We start from the raw sequence: 23867 nt of genomic DNA, 5'->3' as shown, positions 1-23867 counted from the left end.
TAACAATACGAAACATTTTGAATAAGTTGATAATATCGATTGATCCTAATATTATTAACACAAGATTACAAAACCTCTCACGCAGTAACAGATGGTGCCTTTATTGTACGCCGCGGCCGTAAAGTGTTCGATACAACTTGTTTCATATTAGATATGTTTCATGTGTTCGATCATATTTGTTAATGACTTAAAGTTCCGCTGTTATATTATGTATCGCCTAAGCATTCAGGATTTATTATTTTTTATTCATTTTTTTATGACAAGGGACGAGACAAGCAAGACGTTCAGCTGATGGTAATTGATACAACATGCCCATTACAATGAAGTGCCACTCACGATTTTTTAAAAACCCAAAAACTCTGAGCGACACTACAATTGCGCTCGTCACTTTGAGACATAAGATGTTAAGTCTCATTTGCCCAGTCACTGACCGAAACACAATAATGCACATTCACATTTCTGCTTTCACATATATTTAAGAGTACCTAAGTCACTGAAACAAAGAATATCAAAACCTAGTTGGCTTCAAATAAGAATAAATATTGTGGCTACAAAACGGGAAGTTTTGGAAGAAATACTCACCAGACAGGAGCACACCTCTTTTGCCAATTCACACGTCACTAATACTTAATGTTTTAGTAATCATATATAACTACTGGTAGACTCAGCACTATTACTGGTACGTACACAGTTTTTCTGGCGATTGATCGTTCTTAGACCTTAGTTTTCTATACTTTTCGTGAGCGACGATGCCGTTACGCACGTGGCCATTAAGAGAGTTTTTTCATCTGACAGTTCGCCAGATGGCGCACATCACGGATGTGCATATATGGAGGGAAAGGTTTGAAATGGATTGAATTTATGGCTTTCAGGACAAGTATAAGGGATTGTTCTGAAGGCGCAACAACTGCAACGGCAGAAATAGGCACCGTGTGGTACCCATAATCTAGTAGGCATCATGTGCAAAGAAACGTCCCACTGGTATCCAATATATGTATTTGATGTTACGATAAATGTCAACCCTTTGGGTTAGTGGTGATAATCATAGAAAGAGCTGATGTTTTAAGCTACTTAGACTAGTGGCCCATGATTTCCATTCCTGAATCCTAGTCTTTTGCATATTCCCATGGCGGGGTGTAATAATTGTACAAGTTGCTTGCTACGTTACTAGATCCTGCAGATCTACAACGACTTGTTAAATAAAGTAGTCAGAGTAAAAAAAATTAACAAAAAAACCATGAACTTCAAAAAAACTATTCCAAAATTATAGATAATTATCTTGACTCCAAGAATAACAATAGTAATTGTAACTAGAATTAGGTTAATTAATTAGATTTGATCTATGCAATTTGATTACAGACAGTTAGAAATTCTGCCACAGATCGCACCCTTGCTGTAAGTAGTTAAGGAGTTCCATTGATCATCATATTCGACTACGGCAATTACTTGACCATAACAACGTTACGTTAGGTGACTCAAATATCCGGATAGCATAAAAAAGATTTGGCCTAGCATCGTTTATTTGCTTCTAAGAATTGAAGAGTTCCGTTAGTTTGTCATGGATCCCAAAATCAGAACCTTTGAAGTATATCCTTTCCAAATAAAAAAGAGCCATCTGTTGTCGCGATATTTAAATATTCGTCCATTTGTCGCGCACATACTTATAGCAAATAAAAGACTTTTATGGTGTCCTCATGAATACTACTGTCAGATCTGGATCGCAATGGGACTACACGGAAAGCACTAGCTTTCAAATAAAAAAGAATTATCAAAATTTGTTCACCCAGTCGAAAGTTCTGATGTAACAGACATAAAAAAATACCGACAAACTGAGAACCTCTTCTTTTTGAAGTCGGTTAAAAAGATATATTACTTCGTCGTATAAAACTTGGCTTCTTTTCACTTTGAGTATAAACTGAGTTTATAAACCAGTACGCCAAGCATCATCAGGCAGAACGCGTACAAGCGGCAACAGTGTTCTGAATGATAGCGAAAAATGCAATGGCTGACATCAGGTCAAACGCCGCAACAGTGTCCTAAAGCAAAGCTTACCAATAAAGAGGTAATGGTTACTGTAAACGACTCCAAAAATAACAATAATCGTAACTAGAATTATATTAATTAATTAGATTGTATAAAAATACGCAATTATTTTTATACTTTTTAGTGAATATTAGGTATATCTGTTGTTTTAAAATAGTGTTTTTGAAGTCGGTTGTTTTTTTGTTAAAAATCTTTTTATTTATTGATTTTTAGTGAATTTGAAGTAACATTTTGACTTATTATATGTGTAGATATACTAAATTTTTCAATGCACCTATGAACGTAAGCGCTTTGCAATTTGATTACAGACAGAAAATCTGCCACAGATCGAACGCTTAATGTAAGTCGTTAAGGAGTCCCATTGATCATCATATTTGAGAACGACAATTACTTGACCATAACTATATTATAGTAGATGACGTAAATATCCTAATAGCATAAAAAGATTCAGCCGAGTATTGTAATTTTCTCCTAAGAATTGAAGAGTTCCGTTTCTTTGTCATGGATTCCGTTATCAGAACCTAACCAAGCTCTCACCAAACTATCTTTGAAGTATATCATTTGCAATAAAAAAAGAATCATCGAAATCAGTTGGCGCGATATTGAGTTATTCGTAAATTTGTCATCAACTTTTCTATATGTATATAATATAATATAATATTGACGCACTTTTTACACATTTTTTTTTTCATTTTTTTAATTTTTTACGTATGTATAGCAAATTTAAGACTTTTATGGTTTTTTTATGGATTCCACTTTCAGATCTAGACCAAATTACAATGGGACCAGACGGGAATTACCAGCTTCAAATAAAAAAAGAACTATCAAAATCGGTTCACCCAGTCGAAAGTTTTGAAATAACAAACATAAAAAAAAACATTCCAACGAATTGAGAACCTCCTCCTTTTTTGAAGTCGGTTAATTTACATATTATATTGTAATTGCATTGATTTGTAAAACTATGACGATGTATATGTTGATTTAAAATAGTGGCAAAGAGTTTCTTACTACATCTTCTCATCTGTCTCTCTCTTCTCAACCCTTTCCGAAGTGGTGGTTATTTGGTCAATGTTAAACCTATTGACATTCATAAAAGTAATTTGCTTGCCCCACACGAATAAAGTTTTTTTGATTTGATTTATAGTGCAGTGTCAGTGTCACGCGGCCATGCCATGTTTGCGCAAGCGTTGTCGCAAATGAAATGATTTATTTGTATGAATCGTGGTAACATAGTTGTTAATAGTTAATTGGTGTATATATCGGCATACAAATATTTGATTGTCAGTATTGGAATTTTTATAGTTATACGTCAATAATAAACATTACATAGTTTTAATTATAATATAATATTAAATAAACATTAGTTTGTAGGTACCTCTCAAAAAATTACATTTAATACTATTATTTTTGCCTAAAGAATTATTTTAAACTATAAAAGCATTTATCTATTAGCCATAATTTTAATTTTATATGCATTAATGTTTTAGGCATCTCTCTAATATTCTTTGGAAGGTGGTTAAAGACCCTAATACACATAACATATTTTGCGTTATTCTACAGTATGGCATCATGTAATATCATCTGCCTGCCATCCCTGTTTCACTGACAGTCCCACCTGTTTTGCCGTCATTTTAGAATCCATAAAGCCATTTCTGCGGCAGAACTCTAACTCAGCGGTCTTCTTGACATGTATACCTACATCTGAGCGGAGCGGTAGAGTTGGTACATACCTAAACGATTAACGACGCGACGCAGCTAATGTAACTCGGACAGCGACCATTCTGGGTGGTGTACGGCGTGAAACTCAATAGTTCTGTCTTCCCAAGTGTGCTCAGCTGCCGTCTAAATCGTGTATGTGTGTGTATAGCTTCGGGCGCTCCAGTATGGAGTTAAACTACTTTTCTATTTCTGTACTGTGACACTGACGCTGAAGCCGTTGCGATAGAGCCGCGTTGGTCGGAAGTCTAGTATAAGCGAGAGTTGCATGCTGATCATAGTTTTATTTTATGTTATAAACATCACCTTATTAATATGTTCACTTCTGTCCTATTGTTCTTAAAGTATGTTGAAATCTCCAAACATTTTGTTTTCTTTAAATACGTCTATACCTAGATAGACAGTAAAACACAATGAATGATATATATATATACATTCATAGATCCCAGCCTTATTGAAACGTAGCCTGTAACAAACCGCCACTCAGAGCCGATTGCTTAAGTTGTTGAGATTGAAACGGAGTTGAAACACTTTTCTTGAACATATTTTTTGAGCAACTGTACAAAACTAAAATACTTTTAGTGGAGAGAATAGTCTTGTTATGTTACGTACGAATTATTTATTTTGTATAACCTATGTGATTTCATTTTAAATCTCTATTTTCATAACATATTGCAGGTTCTAAGCTTTTTGCACTCATGTTTCTGTCCATATGCAATACTAGCTCACCCGGCAAAAGTTCTAATGCCATATAAATTATTTTTGAAGTAAAACTTCTTTAGGCGCGACTTGAGGATAACTTAGAATTTTTTTCTGACGGATGTAACGCTCAGTAAAAAAGTCAATTGAAACAATTTTTTAATCCGTTATAATTTTATGGTTTTGAAAAAAACATTTCAATATGCTCAGTAACATTTTTTGAAAATCTCTAAGTGTATAATTTCCAATTATTTATTACTACTTTTGTAATAAATAAGTTATCAGAATCTTTCTGACATTTGCGACATTCGTTAATTTGTTTTTGGTTTCTACGTCCATTATTAGGATAGGCAACGGATTCGAGCCCATACAGCCATATTCGTTAATATTCAATAGCAACCTTCTATTTCTTATTATAAATTATTTTATTTAATGAGTGAATAGTTTAAAATGTGCGAATGGCATTAATGAAAAAGTAACATTTTACTCTTTCATTAATAAATAAGAATAAAAGAGAAAATCAACAACCTGATAATGACTTGACCTGTAAAATGTGTAAGTGTTTATTTTCTGATGAAAAATAATATAACATTATAATATCATTTATTGCAAAATATATAAAATCTCTACAAACGCAACATTGATATTGCAAGCTGTTTCTGCCGCGATAGTTCCGCGTCGACTCGTATTCAAAAATCACTCGAATTATCGAAGTATCCATCTTTCTTGTCTAAGCTGAATAAAAAAAACAACTGAAAGTCGATAATCGAATGTTGCACATTCTATAAAAGAATTACATAGGTACCGTGTGAAAAAAGTTTTACTCAAAAATGTCAAAAAACGGCAATTTCATACTTTAACCCCTATTATAATAAGTAGGTAATAACACAAGAGTTATATTTTAGTACCGTTCATACTATATTATACTATCGCTCTATCGCACGGCGACCGTGCCGTGTTAAGTAGAAATGTATGAGCCGTGCTGTGCCAGACCGTGCGTCCCCCGTGCTACTCCACTATAAACACGGGTTTGACGCGGCATTAATCTTTGCAGGAATCTATTAACTAGTATAGGCTCGTTGACTTGAATACGGGCACAAAACGGCGACGTCTTCAGTCTAGCGTCTCTCGTGGCAGGCCGACCATGCGCAAACCATGTGAAAGAGCTAGCACGGCACGGAGCCGTATCCATGTGAAAAGGCACTTAGTCAACTCTAGCTAACTTAATCCTATTGAGCGTTACTTGACTGAGCAAGTCGACTATAACTCGTCTAAACCCCATAAAATATACCACATAAATACCCAGCGCGCTTAAAGTTTCTTATCGACTTTATGGCGATAGAAAAAAATCTGTTAAAAACATTGAAATACTCTATTTTCAAATAAATATTTTATAAAGTTAATAAGTCAAACATAATATAGCTACCCAAATATCTAGCGGTTTCTCCATGACAGTAGTTATCAATAAAATTCAGCCAGTATATTTATCAAAATTACTATTAATTAGTTCTTTCATATTATGTATATACAATTTATAATTAAAATTTCTCTCTCGCGACAAATAACTCTTATCATTTATTAAAACCTTAAAACTTAGGATGAACAATACAAATTATTCTTCGAGTTTATTCTTCTTCAGTATTGTAGGATCAGTTTATTTATCATTTTGTAGTTCGCGTGTTTCAAGTGCTTGTTTTGTAAATTTATTATAACACAATGTATAAAAGATATCTTTATATCTAGAAACAAATAATCGCTTGAAAAATGAGGTTGGATTTTGAAACTGATAGTTTGAAACAAATGGTTGTGCTAGGAATAGCTTACGTATTATTTATTCAGGAATTTTGCTATGCAACATTTTTAGATGGATAGTTTTAACTCTAGCATGTCAAAATGCTGAATTTTAGTTGTTTGTTATAATGGCTTGTTTAAATACGAGTATAAGGTTAAATCATATCCCCCACAAACCTCATGGACAAGGAAATAGAGCAAAGAGTGGCAAGTTCTTGGAGAAGATACTGGTCTTTAAAAAATATAATGAAAACTAATGAGATCTCGCAGAAACTTAAGAGCAAAGTTTTCAATATGTGCATTACACCTTGCATGACATATGGGTGCCAAACATGGTCCTTAACAAAGAAAAATATACAAAAATTGAAAGTGTCAACAAAGCATTGAAAGAAGCATGTTAAAGATCAAAAGAAAAGACAAGGTACGACTAACACAAATCAAGAAGAAAACGAAATTAGAAAGGATAGACACCACTATAAAAAGATTAAAATGGCGATGGGCAGGACACACCTTGAGAAGCAATATTGATAAATAGACAAAAAATATTATAGATTTGGTATCCAAGACAAGGGAAAAGAAATCAAGGAAGACAACCCATTAGATGGGAAGATGATTTTAAAAAAGTGGCTGGACCAACTTGGAGACGATCTGCTCTGGACAGATCACAATGGAAATTTCTGGAGGAGATCTATGTCGGAAGACAACGATGTAGAAGATTAAGAATATCACTTATATTAGAATATTACTTAGATTAGAATATTACTTAGATTAGAATATTACTTCGATTAGAATATTACTTAGATTAGAATATTACTTAGTTTACAATATTATTTAGATTAGATAAGACTATATATATTGTATGAATCTTACATTGTTTGCAATAAAGGCTTATTCATTCATTCATTCATAAGGTTAAATATTGGACGAGGTACAACTTTTGTAACTTGTAATCCGAAAAGAAATTTCTTTCGAAGAAATAACGGCCTATGAGCAGCCCGGACTGAAACAGAATAACTTGCTTAAAATTCATTGTATAATTACCGTTTATCCTCCTTTTACCTGACCGATAAACTTAAGAACTAACAAACCAAAAACTCTCCAATTTGTTGTCTATGTATTCATGTTTGGTTTTTATCGGCACTATAGAGAACAAACGTTGTATAATAAAAGCCTGCTTTTAGCTGACTTTATAATAACTGCTGTAGTCGACCGCTGAACTTAAAGACTGATAAACATATTAACCTTCTGATATATTTATCAGTCTATAAAGTCATATTATGTTTCATTATTTGTGGTGCTGTAGAAAATAAATGCGTGAGACGATTTTGATGATAGTTATGTTAATCGAATTGTTTCGCGAGTGTTACATGGTGACAACTTAAAATCATTCTATTGTTCATTTATTTTAGATTAAAAAGTCTATTTCTCAGAAAAATCAACTTTCATCCATAATTTCAACAACCATCTAACGTAGTTGCGATCAGGTCTCGTGTCTCGAAGCGAGTTTTACATTTTTTACCCATCCCAAGAAAAATGCTCAACGCCGCTTAAGAAGATTTGACTTAAAAACGTAGAAAAATGCGCCGCTGTGGGATTCTGGCCAGCATCCAGTACCATTGACAAGATTGATTCATGACCTACCTTGTTCATAATTCTCTTTAAAATATAAATACAGTTAAGTTTATATTTCCACGAAAAAGATTGTATAACAATAGGCTGTCACGGCCTTCCAATTAATAAACTTGGTATAACTTCAGGTTGTCAGGTATAACTTCGTTTTACACATCAAGTTTATTTGTAGAGCCGGAGTGTCTAATAAAATGATAACTTACTTAGGAAATGTATGTTCAAGTTAAATTCCACCTTCACGTTAATTATGACAGAAGGAAAATGACATTTATGTGAGTGACGGTCCAGTTATCCTGATTGTACATAAGACCACTAGTTCACATATGATGACGATCCTAAGAAAATTAACACGTCTACACACAGCCAGCTTTATAAATTACGTGTGCATAGCAGCTTTGTCTGACACTCGTGAGTGACGTACTCAGTATAAGTGTGCGCGCATTTGCTGTAAAAAGAAGCTAACAGTTCGCAGCTCTCAAATCTATCAAGACATTTAAATTATCTTCCGGGAAATGATATATTCGAGTGTAAGACACTCAAGTAAAAGACGACGTTAATCAAACGTAACGACCCCGCCCAGGGCGTTGTTTGATAACAGTCTTGAGTTCCCAGAGCGCGATGTGAAACCCGAATTACATGAAACTCACAAGAGATTAATGTTTGTTTGTGGTGTGCACTCGCAAATATAATTCCATCGCTGTATTTGATTACGGAATTAATATTACCTTTACATAATATATATATGAAGACAACTAATCAAAGTAATAAATAACTATATGTTTGATTTATAAGACTTAAGTTGAGTTCAGATCACGAACAAATAGTTGTAATTAAGTGAGGTATGAAAGGTTTTTATTATATATAATATTGATATTACATGATATACAATATACTAATAATACCTATAATGCTCTGCGGCACGCAAAATATAATACAAGACACTGTATTATACTAACTATATAAGTGAATTATATAAGAAATACTTAAAGAGCCTAGTTGAATAATATCGTACAAAATGCGCATATTGAAATAATATTATAGTCTATAAGTGAACAGACGTGAGTGCGGCGCTTAAAACATGGATGGCTATTTTTTTGATATCTCAGATTAATGGAATATATAGATATAATATAATAATAATATTGACACACTTTTTACACAAATTATCTTGCCCCAAGTTAAGCATATATAGCCTGTGTTATGAGTTCCAAGATAATGATATATTTAATACAATAAACTTACTTAAACATACATAAATTGATATAAACATACATAAATACATTTAAACATCCATGACTCGGAAACAAACATCCATATTCATCATATAAATGCTTGCATCTACCGGGATTCGAACCCGGGACCTCTAGCTTAGTAGGTAGGATCGCTAACCACTCGACTATACAGATATGATAGATGGATAGATCAGAAACTATTCCTGAGCGCAAAGCCGAATCAAGCGCATCATGGTTGAGACTCATTTATTTATTTATTTTAATAATTTAAAGAAAAACTCGTTACCTAACGATAGGCTTGAAAACAATGATGTTCTATACTTAGAACGTTATTGCCTGAAAACTATTTGGACAGTATGTCTACAAGCACCCACTTCAAAGCTATTAATGTGTAGCACATACAAATAATAGTATTTTATTAATACGTGGGTCACACTTTTTTAAAGTTTTGTGTAACTTAAAAAAACTACATGTTGTAAACAAAATATTGTGTTTATTGCTTTTCAAAATACTCTCCTTTACATTTTAAACATTTTTTCATGAGAATGAACCATTTTTTAAAACAGGAGGACCACAGATCTGAAGCCATGTTTTCCACGTGCTGATTGAACGCTATCACTGCCTCTTCGAATTGGTAAACGTAAAACCTCTCATCAAATCTTTGATTTTGGTGAAAATACAGAAATCACTCGGTGCTAGGTCAGGGCTATGGTAGAATACCACACGGCATTAACATTCTTTTGATCTTCAATTGGAATTGAGCAGATGGGACCTGTAGCTGAGAAAAAAATGCGATCATTTTTGTACCAACGTTTCTGGCCTGCTTCACTTTTGTTGGTCTGTTCTCATTTTTAAACACTCACATTCACAAGATTACTGTTTTTTTCGGGTTCAAAACAATAAATCCACGTTTCGTCTCCTGTGACAATGTCATAGACAGCATTAGAATGTCCGTGGTCATACTTCATTAGCATCTGTGAGCACCATTCCACGCGAGCCCGGTTCGGCTCCGCTGTCAGTACATGAGGGATCCAACGACAACAAGTTTCCCAAATTTCAATTCTTCGTGTAAAATTTTCTGATTTGGCTCATACCAATCCCCAATAGTCCTCGAATTGTCTCATAGGTAATCCGCGGGTTTTCTTCAATTAGCCGCTTAACAGTAGCCACATTATTTTCGTTGACGGCAGTTGAAGGCCGCTCTTCACGAAATTCGTCATGTAAACAAACCCGACCTCTCTCAAATTCAGCAAACCATCGCCTCACGGTGCTCAAGCAAGGTGCTTCTCACCCAAAAGCATTTTGAAGACAAGCGGCACAGTCTTGTGGAGATCTTTTAAAATCATAAGAAATCATCGCTCTAAAATTTTTTACATTTTCGTTGCGTACTGTACGTACGTACGTTTGCGTACTTTGATGTGTGATAAAAAACAAATGGACAAAATATTTCCCGCCAAATGTTTTTTTCAAAAATATAACATTCTAAATTCAAATAGTGCCGATTAGCTAGAAGTGCAAAACTTTTAGTGTGCCCCATGTATTCAAGGTAAAGGTTTTGCATAAGTGGTGTATTAAATAAAAGTTATTTGATACTTTTCAGTTTTTGTCGTTGATTTTTTTCAAAGTTGTTTTTTTTGTTATTTATATTAGTCACTTAATAATAATAATATATAATCAACCTGAATGAAAACTCCTAAAGCCGTACACAAAAAAACAATTACTTATATCATCCACGTAGACAAAAATTTTCATACAAAAATGTTCATAAAATGAAAAGTATTGGGCCAAACAATGTAGAATTACAAATATCGAATCGTAAATCTCAGACTAATCGATGTACACACCAAAAATATCCGATCGACGAACCTCCTCCTTTTTGAAGTCGGTTAAAAAGTCAGAGTGACATCTGTTTGTCACTTAAGAAGTTTATCCACCGTACTCGAAGTCGCTTAAGGAATACTTAAATAGCTATTAATAGTCGCCAAGTGCGGCGACTAATACTACGCCCAAATCGAGACAATCTAGTAACAATGAGTGACGTTGACGTGCCACATGTTCTGTTAAACTTTGCTAATAACTGAAACTGAAATGCCGGGTTGCGTAATTAAACTTTGTAAAAATAATACTACAAGAAATAAGAAACACACTGGGATCACATATCATCAGTAACTTGTATTTTATTAATATCGATGTAAAATAACACGAACCATGTGTTACAAAATTTTAGGGATACCATTGAGTGTCAAGATGTCACGCTAGTTTGAGCACAGCGGAGACCAATCCTTAATCAAAGTACTTAGTATAGCCACGGACTAGTAAAAAAATAAGAACTCCGTGTCACCACCATACATAACAGTGTAGCACCAAAACAAGCCGATTAACGTGTAAATACATAGCCCCACGCACACACTTACACCGGCCGATAGGCGGCCGTTATGAGAATTGTTATCGTCTGTGACAAATCAGTTTGCGTCTCACTAAATTTTTTTAAAAATGCCATCGTGTATTGTGAAAAAGCGTAAAAACGATACTATTTAAGTATTTGTGGCCATATATGATTATTTTAAGGCCAAAAAATTGTGTAACTAGTATCCCCCGTAACCGCACACACACTTGCATAACGGTACTTCACTTGCGTGGATCACGACGTGGAGTCCTTCTTTTTTACTCGTCCGTGAGTATAACATTAATAATGTTCATTCCTATAGTCATCTAAGGATTCCTTAATAGACCTTAGCAATACTTAACTCTAATATCGTCCAACCTATATTTAGATGTATACCGCATATTGTTTCAATAACTTATGTTATTGTCACTCCCTACGGTAAATATATATGCATATGCAGTTAGAAAGATTAGAGAGTACACGAATGTTGCGACCGCTAGATTAGTGTACTTCAGTTTTTTTCACAGCATCATGACGTACGGTATATTACTATGGGGTCATGCTGCTGACATTGATATAGTGTTTGCTCTTCAAAAAAGAGCTGTTTGTGCTATATATCAGCTTGGTTATAGACAGTCTCTCAAAGAAAAATTTTAAGAAATAAATATTATGACTGTTAATTGTCAGTACATTTATGAAAATTTAATATATGTTCACAAAAATCGTCACCTATTTGCTCTTAATAGTGATTTTCATTATTATAACACTAGAAATAAGGGATTGCTTGTAACGAATTCTAGTAGGCTTCATAAGATACATAATAGCTTAAAGGGTAAATGTATACACTTCTACAATAAAGTCCCAGCCACTGTTCAGGCATTATCTTTAAATAAATTTAAATGTTTTATAAAAAAATGGCTCTGTCGTAAATCCTATTACTCCACTGCTGAATATCTAAATGATCGGACAGCCTGGGACTAGATTGTGATTATTTTATAGCGATAGAAATGACGGTACAAAATTGTATATTTTTATTGAAAAGAGCACAAAAAAAGAATGCTGGGAGAGTTTCTTGCGCCGCTTCTTCTCTCTCAGAGCGCCATTTGTTTCTGAAGCGGTAGTAGTATCTAGTAGTATCAGAAATGACATCAAAAAGAATTCTAAAGGAATCAATTTTGAGAAAATAAATGCCTTTTATGCCTTTTAAATCAATATATATATATATATATATATATATATCTATTTCTATTTCAATCAAATAAAAATCTCATACAAAGTTTTCCGATGCAATTAATGGCGATGCAATATCATATTCATATTTCATTTATCTTTCATTCACAGAAGATCATAAAACGAAAAATAAAAACATGAGAAATTAAAGCAGCGATTTGCTTCCACAACAGATCTCACATTTACCAGAGCTGAATGGGTTATTAATTTCTATTTCAAGAAGTCTATTGTACGGAGCGGTATTGTATTCTATTCAGAAACTCGTATTTGTTAGGGAAGCTTTAGTAGAGTCTCTCGTAAGCTGGTCACATTCGTATTTGGGGAATAGTTCTATGATGTAACTTACTAGTAAATAGTAGTAAGGAATTAATAAATACTTTTAAAAAGTCAATTATGTGGTTTTATGATACCACAATGTAAATTAAACTTATTTCAGTTATTATATCAGCCGATGTAATAACTGAAAGAAAAAAAACATAATTATATATTCTATGAAGCGATGTTATATAAGTATTAGTTTAAAAACTAGAGACCCACTCTTTTTTCACTTCGGCTATAATAATATAATATGCCCTACCTATCACAATGCAGTGCCACTCAGGACTCTTGAAAAACCCCCAATATTCAGAGCGACATTGCACCGATAGACATAATTTGCTAAGTCTCATTAGCCCAGTCATTTTACTAGCTACGGGTCCTTCAAACCGAAACACTACTGTTAGCCGCCTCTGAGGTAACCGTCCTGTCCTGTGGGTCGTGTGTCCTGTCTCAAGGGTGTCTTACTAAGAGAATAATAGATAATTTTAGACTCACCCGACAGAAGCTGGTAAACGGTGTTATCTGTAAACAATTATGATTAATAAATTATTTAATATTTACATTATTAACTTTATGTTTTTTAATTGGCTTCACTCACGAGTCATAATAATAATAAATTTATTTATTACAGGCAGCATTGCCCATATATTGTTAGTATTAACTTATTCTAGGATTAGTAATATTACGAGGATTTATTTTTAGATTTAAGAATAATATTCCATTTTCTATTCATAAAATTATGTACATTATTTAAGACTCTTAATAAACTATTTTCATTTTTATTAATTCTATCCCTAATTGAAAAAATCTTTTTCCTCAGAATAGCATAAAAATCATCTACTCTGTATAAGGCAAACATATGAGATGCACTACAAAAACGTGGTAATCCCAAGCACATCCTAAAAGCATTATTATATTGCATTCTAAAAATGTTCATAGTTTTACGTGTATTCACCCACAAGTAACTTGTATAAAAGGACTGACAGTAGGTGGTGAACAGTAGCTTTTTGACATTCCTACTGCACTTCTGAAATCTTCTTATTATCATGTTCGCCCTAACTGATAAATTTCTTCTCTCTCTCTATATATCATCATCATCACTCAGAGTGCTGGTAACAAAATAGCCTACATATTTAAATTGATTTACATTTACTAACTCTATTCCATTAAGATATATTGGAGGGATGCAGTCAGGAACTCGCCCCGACCGAAACACTTAAACATTACTTTTTTTTTCATTATAAAGTAAACCATGTTCACTTGCATATTTTTGACAGATTCCCACCATCACTCTGAGTCCTCTGATTGAGGGACTGAGGAGAACCATGTCATCTGCATAACTCATAGGAGCTGGTACTGACTACTTTACTGAGGTGGTTCATCAGGGTGAGTGTAGTGGGTTCGCGATAACTTCCCGTTTCTTACTGACGGTTCTTACACCGATAAACCGTGAGTAAAGCTGATTAAAATAAATAAAATACTAAGAATGTTGTAATTTAATGGTAACACTGATGAAGACTGGACTTATTTTGAAGAAAATTAAAGCTGAAACTTCACGTGATAGTGGATATTTTAAAATATTAAACGTTTACGAGAACCGAAACTTTTTTAGACTGTCGTTAGTTATAAATACATTTTCCTGAAATTAATGATAAAAATATGATTGATATTTCTTTTATTTACATCTTACTATTACATAATGTGTATATTAACTAACATTTAATTATCATAGCAATAATTCGCTTTGCACAGATTGTATGTATTTACATAAGTCATATTTATACAAAAATAACTATAAACAATATAAAGTTTTAAGACTTTCAATGTGAGCTGTAACACCGCGGCTTTCACGATCCGACGTTATTGACGGATCAAGTTACCTTCAAAAAATAATACCGGAGTAAATTATCATTTTTGGGATTTCATTTAATTTGGATTGAAAATTGTTTGGAAGATATTATGGTGCCTTTTAATCAACTTTTTTTAACATAAAATTTTAGAATTATTTCTTCCTAACTGCATTTACACATTTTCAGTTGATTTATTTATTTATCAAATGTTGTCAACGTAATTAATAACAAGTATAATATAACCATCAAAAAAATATTAATAAGAAGAAAATATTAATTTTAATCTGAATTTTATTATATTTTTGTATCTAATAAAAATACTAATCCATCGCCCATGCACTGATTGAAAAACATGATCTGAATGTTAAACGCCACTTTTCACGAAAAACGTCACCTACGAACATAACTTTTGGATGATTTTGCGCGGCTGCTCTCACTTTTACCCTGTATTGGCAGAGTGTCCATTCCGTTTCAATCTAATTTGAATGTTTTACCTTAATTGTGACAGGTGTCTTTCTCTATTTAATATTCTTTATCGATATTATTATGACTTACTTCTTGAATCTTCCTCCTCACAGTGAGCTTGTGCCACTGGTGATCATCGAACCTGGTCTTGGACGGCTTGATGTGCATCTCCTGCTTCCCGTTGCCCAAGCCCATGGTGAGTGATAGGCCACCATCACGCACAGCCAAGTTTAGATAGTCCGCTTCATGACCTGTTGGCAATATATATTATAATAATCTTCAAGATTCCTCATTGCGACTAGTCCTTATAATACATCCTCCTCCTTGTGTCGTTTTCCTCATTGCTGAGGGTCGTGACCTCCACGAATTATTTTCACGGACGATCGCTTTCCATTGTTAAGGTTTTCGGCAATGTGTATAGCTTCGTGGACGTTTTTATTGCCGGCGTCTTCTTAACCATAATAACTACTTAAATGCTCTATTAACTCATACCAGTATAGAACAGCAATCCATTTGGCTGCCTCGTCTTGAAGTACAGTGAGAGGGCGTCCTGAGTGCTCACTATGGGCTCTCCTCCTGTCTGCGTCAGATCGTACGAGAGGAACTCGGCGCCACGGAACGTTGCTTCTGATGGGGCTTTATCTGTAACAAACAGGATGCTTTTATAAAAAAAAATATTTTGTGGTTTTATGAATAACGATGCAACTGTTACTTTATTTACAAAATTACGTATTAATATCAGCAAAATAATCTAACAAAAAAGATAAATTTATATATATTATGCGCTTAGATAATTTATACGTCGATCGAGTCGATGAAAACAGGCTGGGTTTATTAGTTTCGTGTGCATGACAAGCTACGTCTTACGCGATTTGTATGTCACTTTGTGTTGGTGTGCGTGCAATGCTCAAAATAGAGTTTAACTGTCAACCTCATTTTTTTTGCCGTTTACACATCTTACAGAGTATAGGTAATAATAGATAATGCGTTACTTATTGATAAAATAAAATTATAATGTATAAAAAAACTATACTCAGGTTCAAACCCACGCTCACTCTCGGGAACCACAGCTATGCGTTTAAGAGCACTAAGACAATCTTTTTTTAAATTTAATTGAAAACAGTAGTTAAATTATGAATCTTCTTCGTCGGTGTCAGGCAAGGTAGGTTTGTAACTACATCGTTATAGGTGAGATGTGCTTGAGTCGCACGTGCGACGTTAGGAGGCGAGAGGCGAGAGATGGGGGCGCGGCGGGAGGACACCGATTCCAAAAATAACACTAATCGTAGTTACGATTAGATTGATTATTTAGATTGTATAAATATACTTTTTAGTGCATATGATATGTATGGTTTTGGAGAAATTTTTTAATTCAATTGTTTTTTTTTGTTAATTTTTTTTATTACAGACAGTTAGAAATTCTACCACAGATCGCACCCTTACTGTAAGTCGTTAAGGAGTTCCATTGATCATCATATTCGACGAAGACAATAATTATTTGAATTTAACGACGCGACATTACGGTAGATGACTCAAATATCCGGACAGCGTAAAAAAGGTTAGGCCTTGTATCGTTAATTTACTCCTAAGAATTGAAGACTTCCGTTACTTTGCCATGGATCTCATAATAAGAACCTAACCAAACTATAATAATATAATATACAAACTATAATATAATATAATAATAAATACTAATAAAAAAAAAGAATTATCGAAATCGGTAAATTTGTCCCACACATACTTATAGCAAATTAAAGACTTTTATGGTTTTCTCGTGGTTGTCACTGTCAGATCTAGACCAAATTGCAATGGGACCACACGGGAAGCACCAGTTTTTAAATAAAAAAATTATTATCAAAATCGGTTCACCCAGTCCAAAGTTTTGAGGTAACAAACATAAAAAAAATCATACAAAAACCTCCTCTTTTTTTGAAGTGGGTTTAAAATATTAAATGTCACGAAACAAGCTAGACTATACTTCGCTCGCTATCGATAAATATTACCCAAAATATTATAATTTATTTTAAAGTACAGTCAAGTTAAGAGTGCCAAGTTACTGTTATTATTACGATAGCCTTGACCTCAAACTATTTACAAAGTCTTCAGACATGTCTGGTGTCTAGCCGTTAGCGGCATGCTTCACCAATTATATTTAGACATTAAAGATTATAATCTACTTACGCACCTGGCTTCACTTACGCTGGTCTTTTTATTGATAATAGTTATATCACAAAGTAGGGATGGATACTCAGAATAAAAATTTGTAATAAACTTTAAACAGTACTTAAGAGTGCAGAATATTACAAGAGCTGAGAGTAAAAAATAGAGCACTAAAAAGTATCTATCAGAGGTACTTTATGAAAAAAATAGTTTTCACGTGGGCAACTTTATGTGGCGTGCTCACGAGCATTAAACCTGTAAAATTTTGATAGAAAAACAAAACAAAGTAGTATATTAAAATATATTATAATAAAACAGCGCTTCATCAAAATAACGTAAATGTTATGTGAATTAGAGTCTTTAACTACCTTTCCAAAGAATATTAGAGAGATGCCTAAAACATTAATGCATAAAAATTAAATAATGGCTAATAGATAAATACTTCTATAGTTAAAAAGAATTCTTTAGCCAAAAATAATAGTATTTAAATATTATTTTTTTAAAGGAAAAGGAAAATTTTATTATATCATTGAATTATAGCTATGTAATGTGTATTAATGACGTATAAAAAAAACTAATATTGACAACCAAATATTTGTATGCCGATTTATTGGCGAATTTTGCTGTACACCTACCAAATGTTAAGAACCACGATTCATACAAATAAATTATTTAATTTCATTTCATTTCTTTTCATTCAAATTCAAATATTTTTATTTAAAAAAGAATGTGACATAACTTATTGAAAGTCAAAAAAACGCAACAAACTTAGCGGGATTTTTTTTTCATCAAAAAATATGTTTACAAATTAATATTGTACAATTAAACTTATTATTTAATAGCCTGAGGGTGATCGCTCCATTTCCAATCTGTCCAATTTTCTGGTATCTTGTTGTAAAAGCATATACATCGCCCCACAAAAGACTTACTAACTCGACTTAGCCGAGTAGTAGGCATTATAAGCTTATGTCTGTTCCTGGTTAACATTGTGGTTATGACAGTTTCTAGGAAATTCACTTATCGGCCTATGAACATACATTATAATATTATCAAGAATATATTGAGAAGCAACAGTCAAAATGTTAATTCCTTTGAATTTTGCTCTTAATGATTCTTTAGAACCTAGGTTATAAATAGCGCGAATAGCCCTTTCCTGCAGCACAAATATTGTATTAATATCGGCAGCGTTGCCCCATAGCAATATACTAGTCACGCCGTATCTATGTCAGTTATTTGTCTAATTTCTTTAAGCGCGTGTGCTGCAGAACTATGGGGGCCCCATTGTTATATGGAATCCAGAGTTATGCCAAGAAATATAGCAGATTTCACCGGTTCTGACACCTCTCCGTTTAAAAGACACTTGCATTAACATTTTTGACACTTGGTACGGTAAATTTAATATATTTCGTTTTCTTGCTATTTAACAATAGGTTATTAGCGCTTAACCAGTACACGATATAAGACAGAATATCGTTCACTTCGTCATATATAGTTTGCTTTCTTTTCAGTTTGAAAATCAGTGAAGTCTCGTCCGCAAACAATACTACCTTATGTTTTTTCTCTATAAGATTAGGAAGATCATTTATATAGATAAAGAAGAGGAACGGTCCTAGAATAGACCCTTGTGATACTCCCATACTGAGAGGAGTCCCAGGAGATCTCTTGCCATTCACATCGACCTTCTGAATTCTATTGTTTAGATATGACATCAGAAGATCGAGCGCAGTTCCTTTTGTGCCATAGTGACATAGCTTCACGACCAGCGTTGAATGTTGAACACAATCAAAAGCCTTAGATAAATCACAGAAGATATAAGTGCATTCTGCGATTCCTCCCAGGCATCAAAAATATTGTTGATAAGCTCACCTGAAGAACGTCCCCTAGTCCCTTTGTTTCAAATGAAGTAACTTACGTAAATTAAGTAAGACGTAACGAAGTTAACAAATGAGTTAAATTAAGTAAGCATTTGAATTAAAATTATGTTATTATATTTATATTTGTTTTAATTATATATTTATAACATTTCAAGCAATTTATTGTTAGCAGCAGTTTGTATGTGTATTATTTATAAAGTATTCTAAAAAATTGCTGCTTAATTGAATTGGATTTGTTACAATTCCACGCGGATGAAGTCGCGGGTAAAATCTAGTACTCAATAAATTAGATGATAATATGTTTAAATATTTAACAAATCTGTATTTTATAGAACGTTATGACAGTTCATAACGTTATCAGTATGACGAACATCAACATTAGCAGCCGATGTTAATGAAATACTTAACGTTTGGCCATTAACAACGTTTTAAGTAACGCTCTAGTTGCATAACATCTTTATAATTATTTTAGTAAACGGCTTGCGGTTCAAAAAGCTGAATTAACACGGAACTATTAACCTTATTGGACATACGATAAACACACACACACATAACACACACACAACTTTACCACACAAACTTCGGTCAAAGGTGAATTGCGCTCAATTCATAATTATAAAGAGCCTGCACAACTGAACAACATCTCAAATACTTTCAATGAATTGGAATCATTAACGAATCTTTGTCAACTAAACTTCATATTGCATACGTTTTTTGAAATATACTTAATATACATGTCCCGTTTTTCTATGGAACATGGATTTTTTAATTTTGCGGTCACTAAACAAAACCAAACAACATAAAAAAAAAAGGCAAATGACCTATTCAACTTTAACACGCACACACGATGTGTGTCCGTCTGTGCATGACGTACACAGTTCTGATAATGTTAAGTAACACATTCTCAGAATCACGGAATAAAATTGACAGAGAACAGTCGTTTTTCAGAACGGCCTCCTAAGTCATACATTTGCCCAGTAATTTCATTAGCTGCACCAGTATTCAAACCGATACACAAAATAATATTCTAGCACATATTTTCTGCTTGACGGTTCATGACAGGAAAACGTAGTTGTCCTATGGAAAACAGCCTCCTTAAAGTATATATATAAAAAAAGAGTTTAAAGTTTGTGTCCCATACAGAATGTAGAACGATTTATAAAGCAACTTAATTAAAACCCGCTCCTCATTTACGAGCTAAGTTACTAAAGTGTACGAACCAGTCTGTAAGCTCACGTTACTTGTACAAACTTCACATTCATTAATCAATTTCTTTAGTCCAGGTGTTAGTGAACTTTAGTGCCGGCTAGAGCCACGGGGAAGCAAACGATTATTTAAGTGCTGAATTGTAGATTTGAATCACATATATTTATAGATAGAGCCAGCAGTGACTACTTTTATCGCACTTACTCTTTTTATTCTTCCTGAAAGCTTGACTTAATTAACGCGCCTGTTCTTTTTTCGTTTTATTAAAATAGGAGAACAACCTGTTATCTGATTTTCTTTTTTTATGGACGAGGAGGACAAACAAGCGTAGGTCACCTGATGATAAGTGATCACCGCCGCCCAACGAATTGAATTATAACAATACATATTAATAGAATATATCTTTGCACTACCAGAGGAATAACAGGAGAGTTGCCTACCTTTAGGAAAGATGTACGCGCTTTTTTTTTGAAGGTACGCATGTCGTATCGTCTTGGAAACCGCGAAAAAGAAGCTCGATCCACAGCTTTTCTGGTATAAATTTCTTTTCTGAGATAACATGAGATCAACTGAGGATCCAACAGTAACGGGACTTTCACATTTGGATTCTGGGCACACTTTTATTTTCTTAAAATTGATTTCTTTAGAATCCTTTTTGATCCTAATATACTAGATACTACTACCGCTTCGGAAACAAAGAACTAAAGGATCAACTTAAGTTAACTTAATGAGTCAACTTAAGTATTTATTAGATTTAAAAGTCAACTTAAGTAAGACTCAGGTCAAACTGTAACTACTATAGGTCCTATGGTCTTTGCTGTATACGCGCAGCCGGAGAGCTAGCCTTTAAGTACATTCTGGAGTCGAGACCAAATATCCCCCTGACGTATTTGTATTTACCAGCCCGAGCTATAAAGGCATGCTCCATTAGGTATCCCGGATCTATGCCTCATTGAAACACAGTACTGCTGGCTACACCATCTTAAGATGAAATTGAACGTCATTTAGATTAAAAAGGGTCCCTGATTTTATTTACAAAACTCCACTGCCAACGTAGATGGGATGGTTTGAGTAAACACCTATTTCAGTTTCACAAAAAATCAATAATACTTAGAAACAAACTTCTCGGTCTTCGGTAAACTTTAATATCCCAAACAAAGTTTAAAATTCTGAAGCAACACCAAAGTGCAGAGTATTTTATTGCCGAATATTTTATAGTTTCAAAGTGTGGGGCTTCCGCTTAGTAAATTGCACGTTTATTTCAGTGAAAACAAAAATCTTAAACTAAGTATTAAACAGCAATATATTTTGTTTTTGTCATTCCATTTGCCAACGAGGATATATTTTTTATGACAATAAGGGATGAGACCAGCAGGATGTTCAGCTGAACGTAAATGATACGCCCTGTCCATTTACCAGTGGGAGGGTCCTTTGCACAGGATGCCTGCTAAATTAGGGGTACCACAACGGCACCTTTTTCTGCCGTGAAGCAGTAATATGTAAGCATTACTGTGTTTCGATCTGAAGAGCGCCGTAGCTAGTGAAATTACTGGGCAAATGAGACTTAACATCTTATGTCTCAAGGTGACGAGCGCAGTTGTAGTGCCGCTCAGCATTTTTGGGGTTTATCAAGAATCCTGAGCGGCACTGCATTGTAATGGGCAGGGCGTATAGATTACCATCAGCTGAACGTACTGCTCATCTCGTCCCTGATTTTCATAAAAAAAAAATACAATGCAGAGCCGCTCAAGCCACGACGGATTCTAAGGCCTATAAAATATACAAATAAAATTTCCCCGGGGCGTAAAAAGAATAGGGGAGTCCCAGGTCCATGGGTGTCGTAAGAGGCGACTTAGGGCTTTTTAGAAGTGGGAGAGTCACGCTGCCGTCTTATGACATCAGCATAATCGGGCCAGACTCGTCCGGGTTAATTACCACACTCGCACAGAATGCCGGCGTGAAGTAGCGGCCTAGTGCCGCTATGTTTCGCATAGGTTAGTGTCGAGGACGCCGGAGAATCCCTCCCCGAGCACTCTCGCTCGGGCTGCCCTTCGTATTCTGGGGAGGGCACAGAACCGCGCATGACCGAGGACAAACGTGGCAGTAACACCACGGCACCCCGCTACACGCTTAACGTGGACTTTTGCAATACCAGGGGAATTCACTCCAATTTAAACGCCATCCACCACCACCTTGAGACGGCGCAGCCGGCCTTGTGTTTCCTTACGGGGACGCAGATATCCCGACCTAGCGATACGTCATATTTAACGTACCCCGGGTACAAAATTGAGCACAATTTTTTGCCTCATGCCGGGGTATGTGTGTACGTTAGGGAGGATATCTGCTGTCGCCGTCTCGGCAATTTTGAGGGTAGGGACCTGTCTACTCTCTGGCTGCACGTAGATTTGGAGGACCGCGTCCGCATCTATGCATGTGTCTACAGGTCCCATAGTGGTAACGCAGAAACCGATCAACTCATGGGCTGCGTTCAAGCGGCAATTGACGACGTGCTTGCACAGATTCCCTCCGCTGAAATCGTAGTCTTGGGTGATTTCAACGGGCACAATGCCGAATGGCTTGGATCACGCACCACAGACTACGCAGGGCGTTCTGTGCATAATTTTGCATTGGCGTATGGTCTGTACCAATTGGTTGAGTCGCCAACGCGGCTCCCGGATGTGGATAGCCACATGCCGTCCTTATTAGATCTTCTGCTGACTACACATCCCGATGGTTATCAGGTCTTTGTCGACGCCCCTCTCGGAACGTCCGAACATTGCCTGGTCAGGAGTGTAGTGCCTATCCGACGCCAACTTCGCAGACCACCAGCGACCCGCCGCGTTTGGCACTACAACTCAGCAGATTGGGATAGGATGCATTACTTTTTTGCATCCTACCCTTAGGGCAAGGTTTGTTTCCCTTCTGATGACCCTAGTGCCTGCGCCGTTGCACTAGCCGATGTGATACTACAGGGCATGGATATTTTTATACCAAACTCTGTAGTACCGACCGGTGGCAGATCACAGCCCTGGTTCGATGCGTCAGTTAAAGCAGCATCTGACTGCAAAAAACAGGCGTATCGAGCTTGGGTTGCGGCGCTAGGCACAAAGGATCCGAACTGCAAAGTTCTTAAGAGGAAATATAACCGTGCCTCCAGATTTTTAAGCGGCAAATCGCCCGAAATCGAAGCACGTCATCAAAATAGGCGAGCAGCTTTCCAGTTACCCGACCGGAACATGCAAGTTCTGGTCGTTGTAGAAAGCTGCTC

The 23867-nt window shown here is 35.0% G+C and overlaps 1 protein-coding gene across 4 annotated transcripts in view; it reads right to left on the bottom strand.

Annotated features, from left to right (window-relative positions):
* LOC126979685 (neurexin-1) overlaps positions 1-23867 on the bottom strand; it is a 212862-nt gene that overhangs the window by 82181 nt on the left and 106814 nt on the right. For all 4 annotated transcript variants that reach the window (XM_050829128.1, XM_050829129.1, XM_050829130.1 and 1 more), the window contains exons 6-8: positions 15852-16001; positions 15450-15610; positions 13540-13566 (exon numbers count right to left, since the gene is read on the bottom strand). In XM_050829128.1, the coding sequence (XP_050685085.1) occupies positions 13540-13566; positions 15450-15610; positions 15852-16001 (338 nt within the window). The remainder of the gene's footprint in view (positions 1-13539; positions 13567-15449; positions 15611-15851; positions 16002-23867) is intronic.

Source organism: Leptidea sinapis, chromosome 4, assembly GCF_905404315.1.
Source record: "Leptidea sinapis chromosome 4, ilLepSina1.1, whole genome shotgun sequence".
In the NCBI taxonomy this organism is placed as follows: Eukaryota; Metazoa; Arthropoda; class Insecta; order Lepidoptera; family Pieridae; genus Leptidea; species Leptidea sinapis.
Note: the sequence above shows the minus strand (reverse complement) of the source record. Positions and strands in the feature narration are given on the sequence as shown.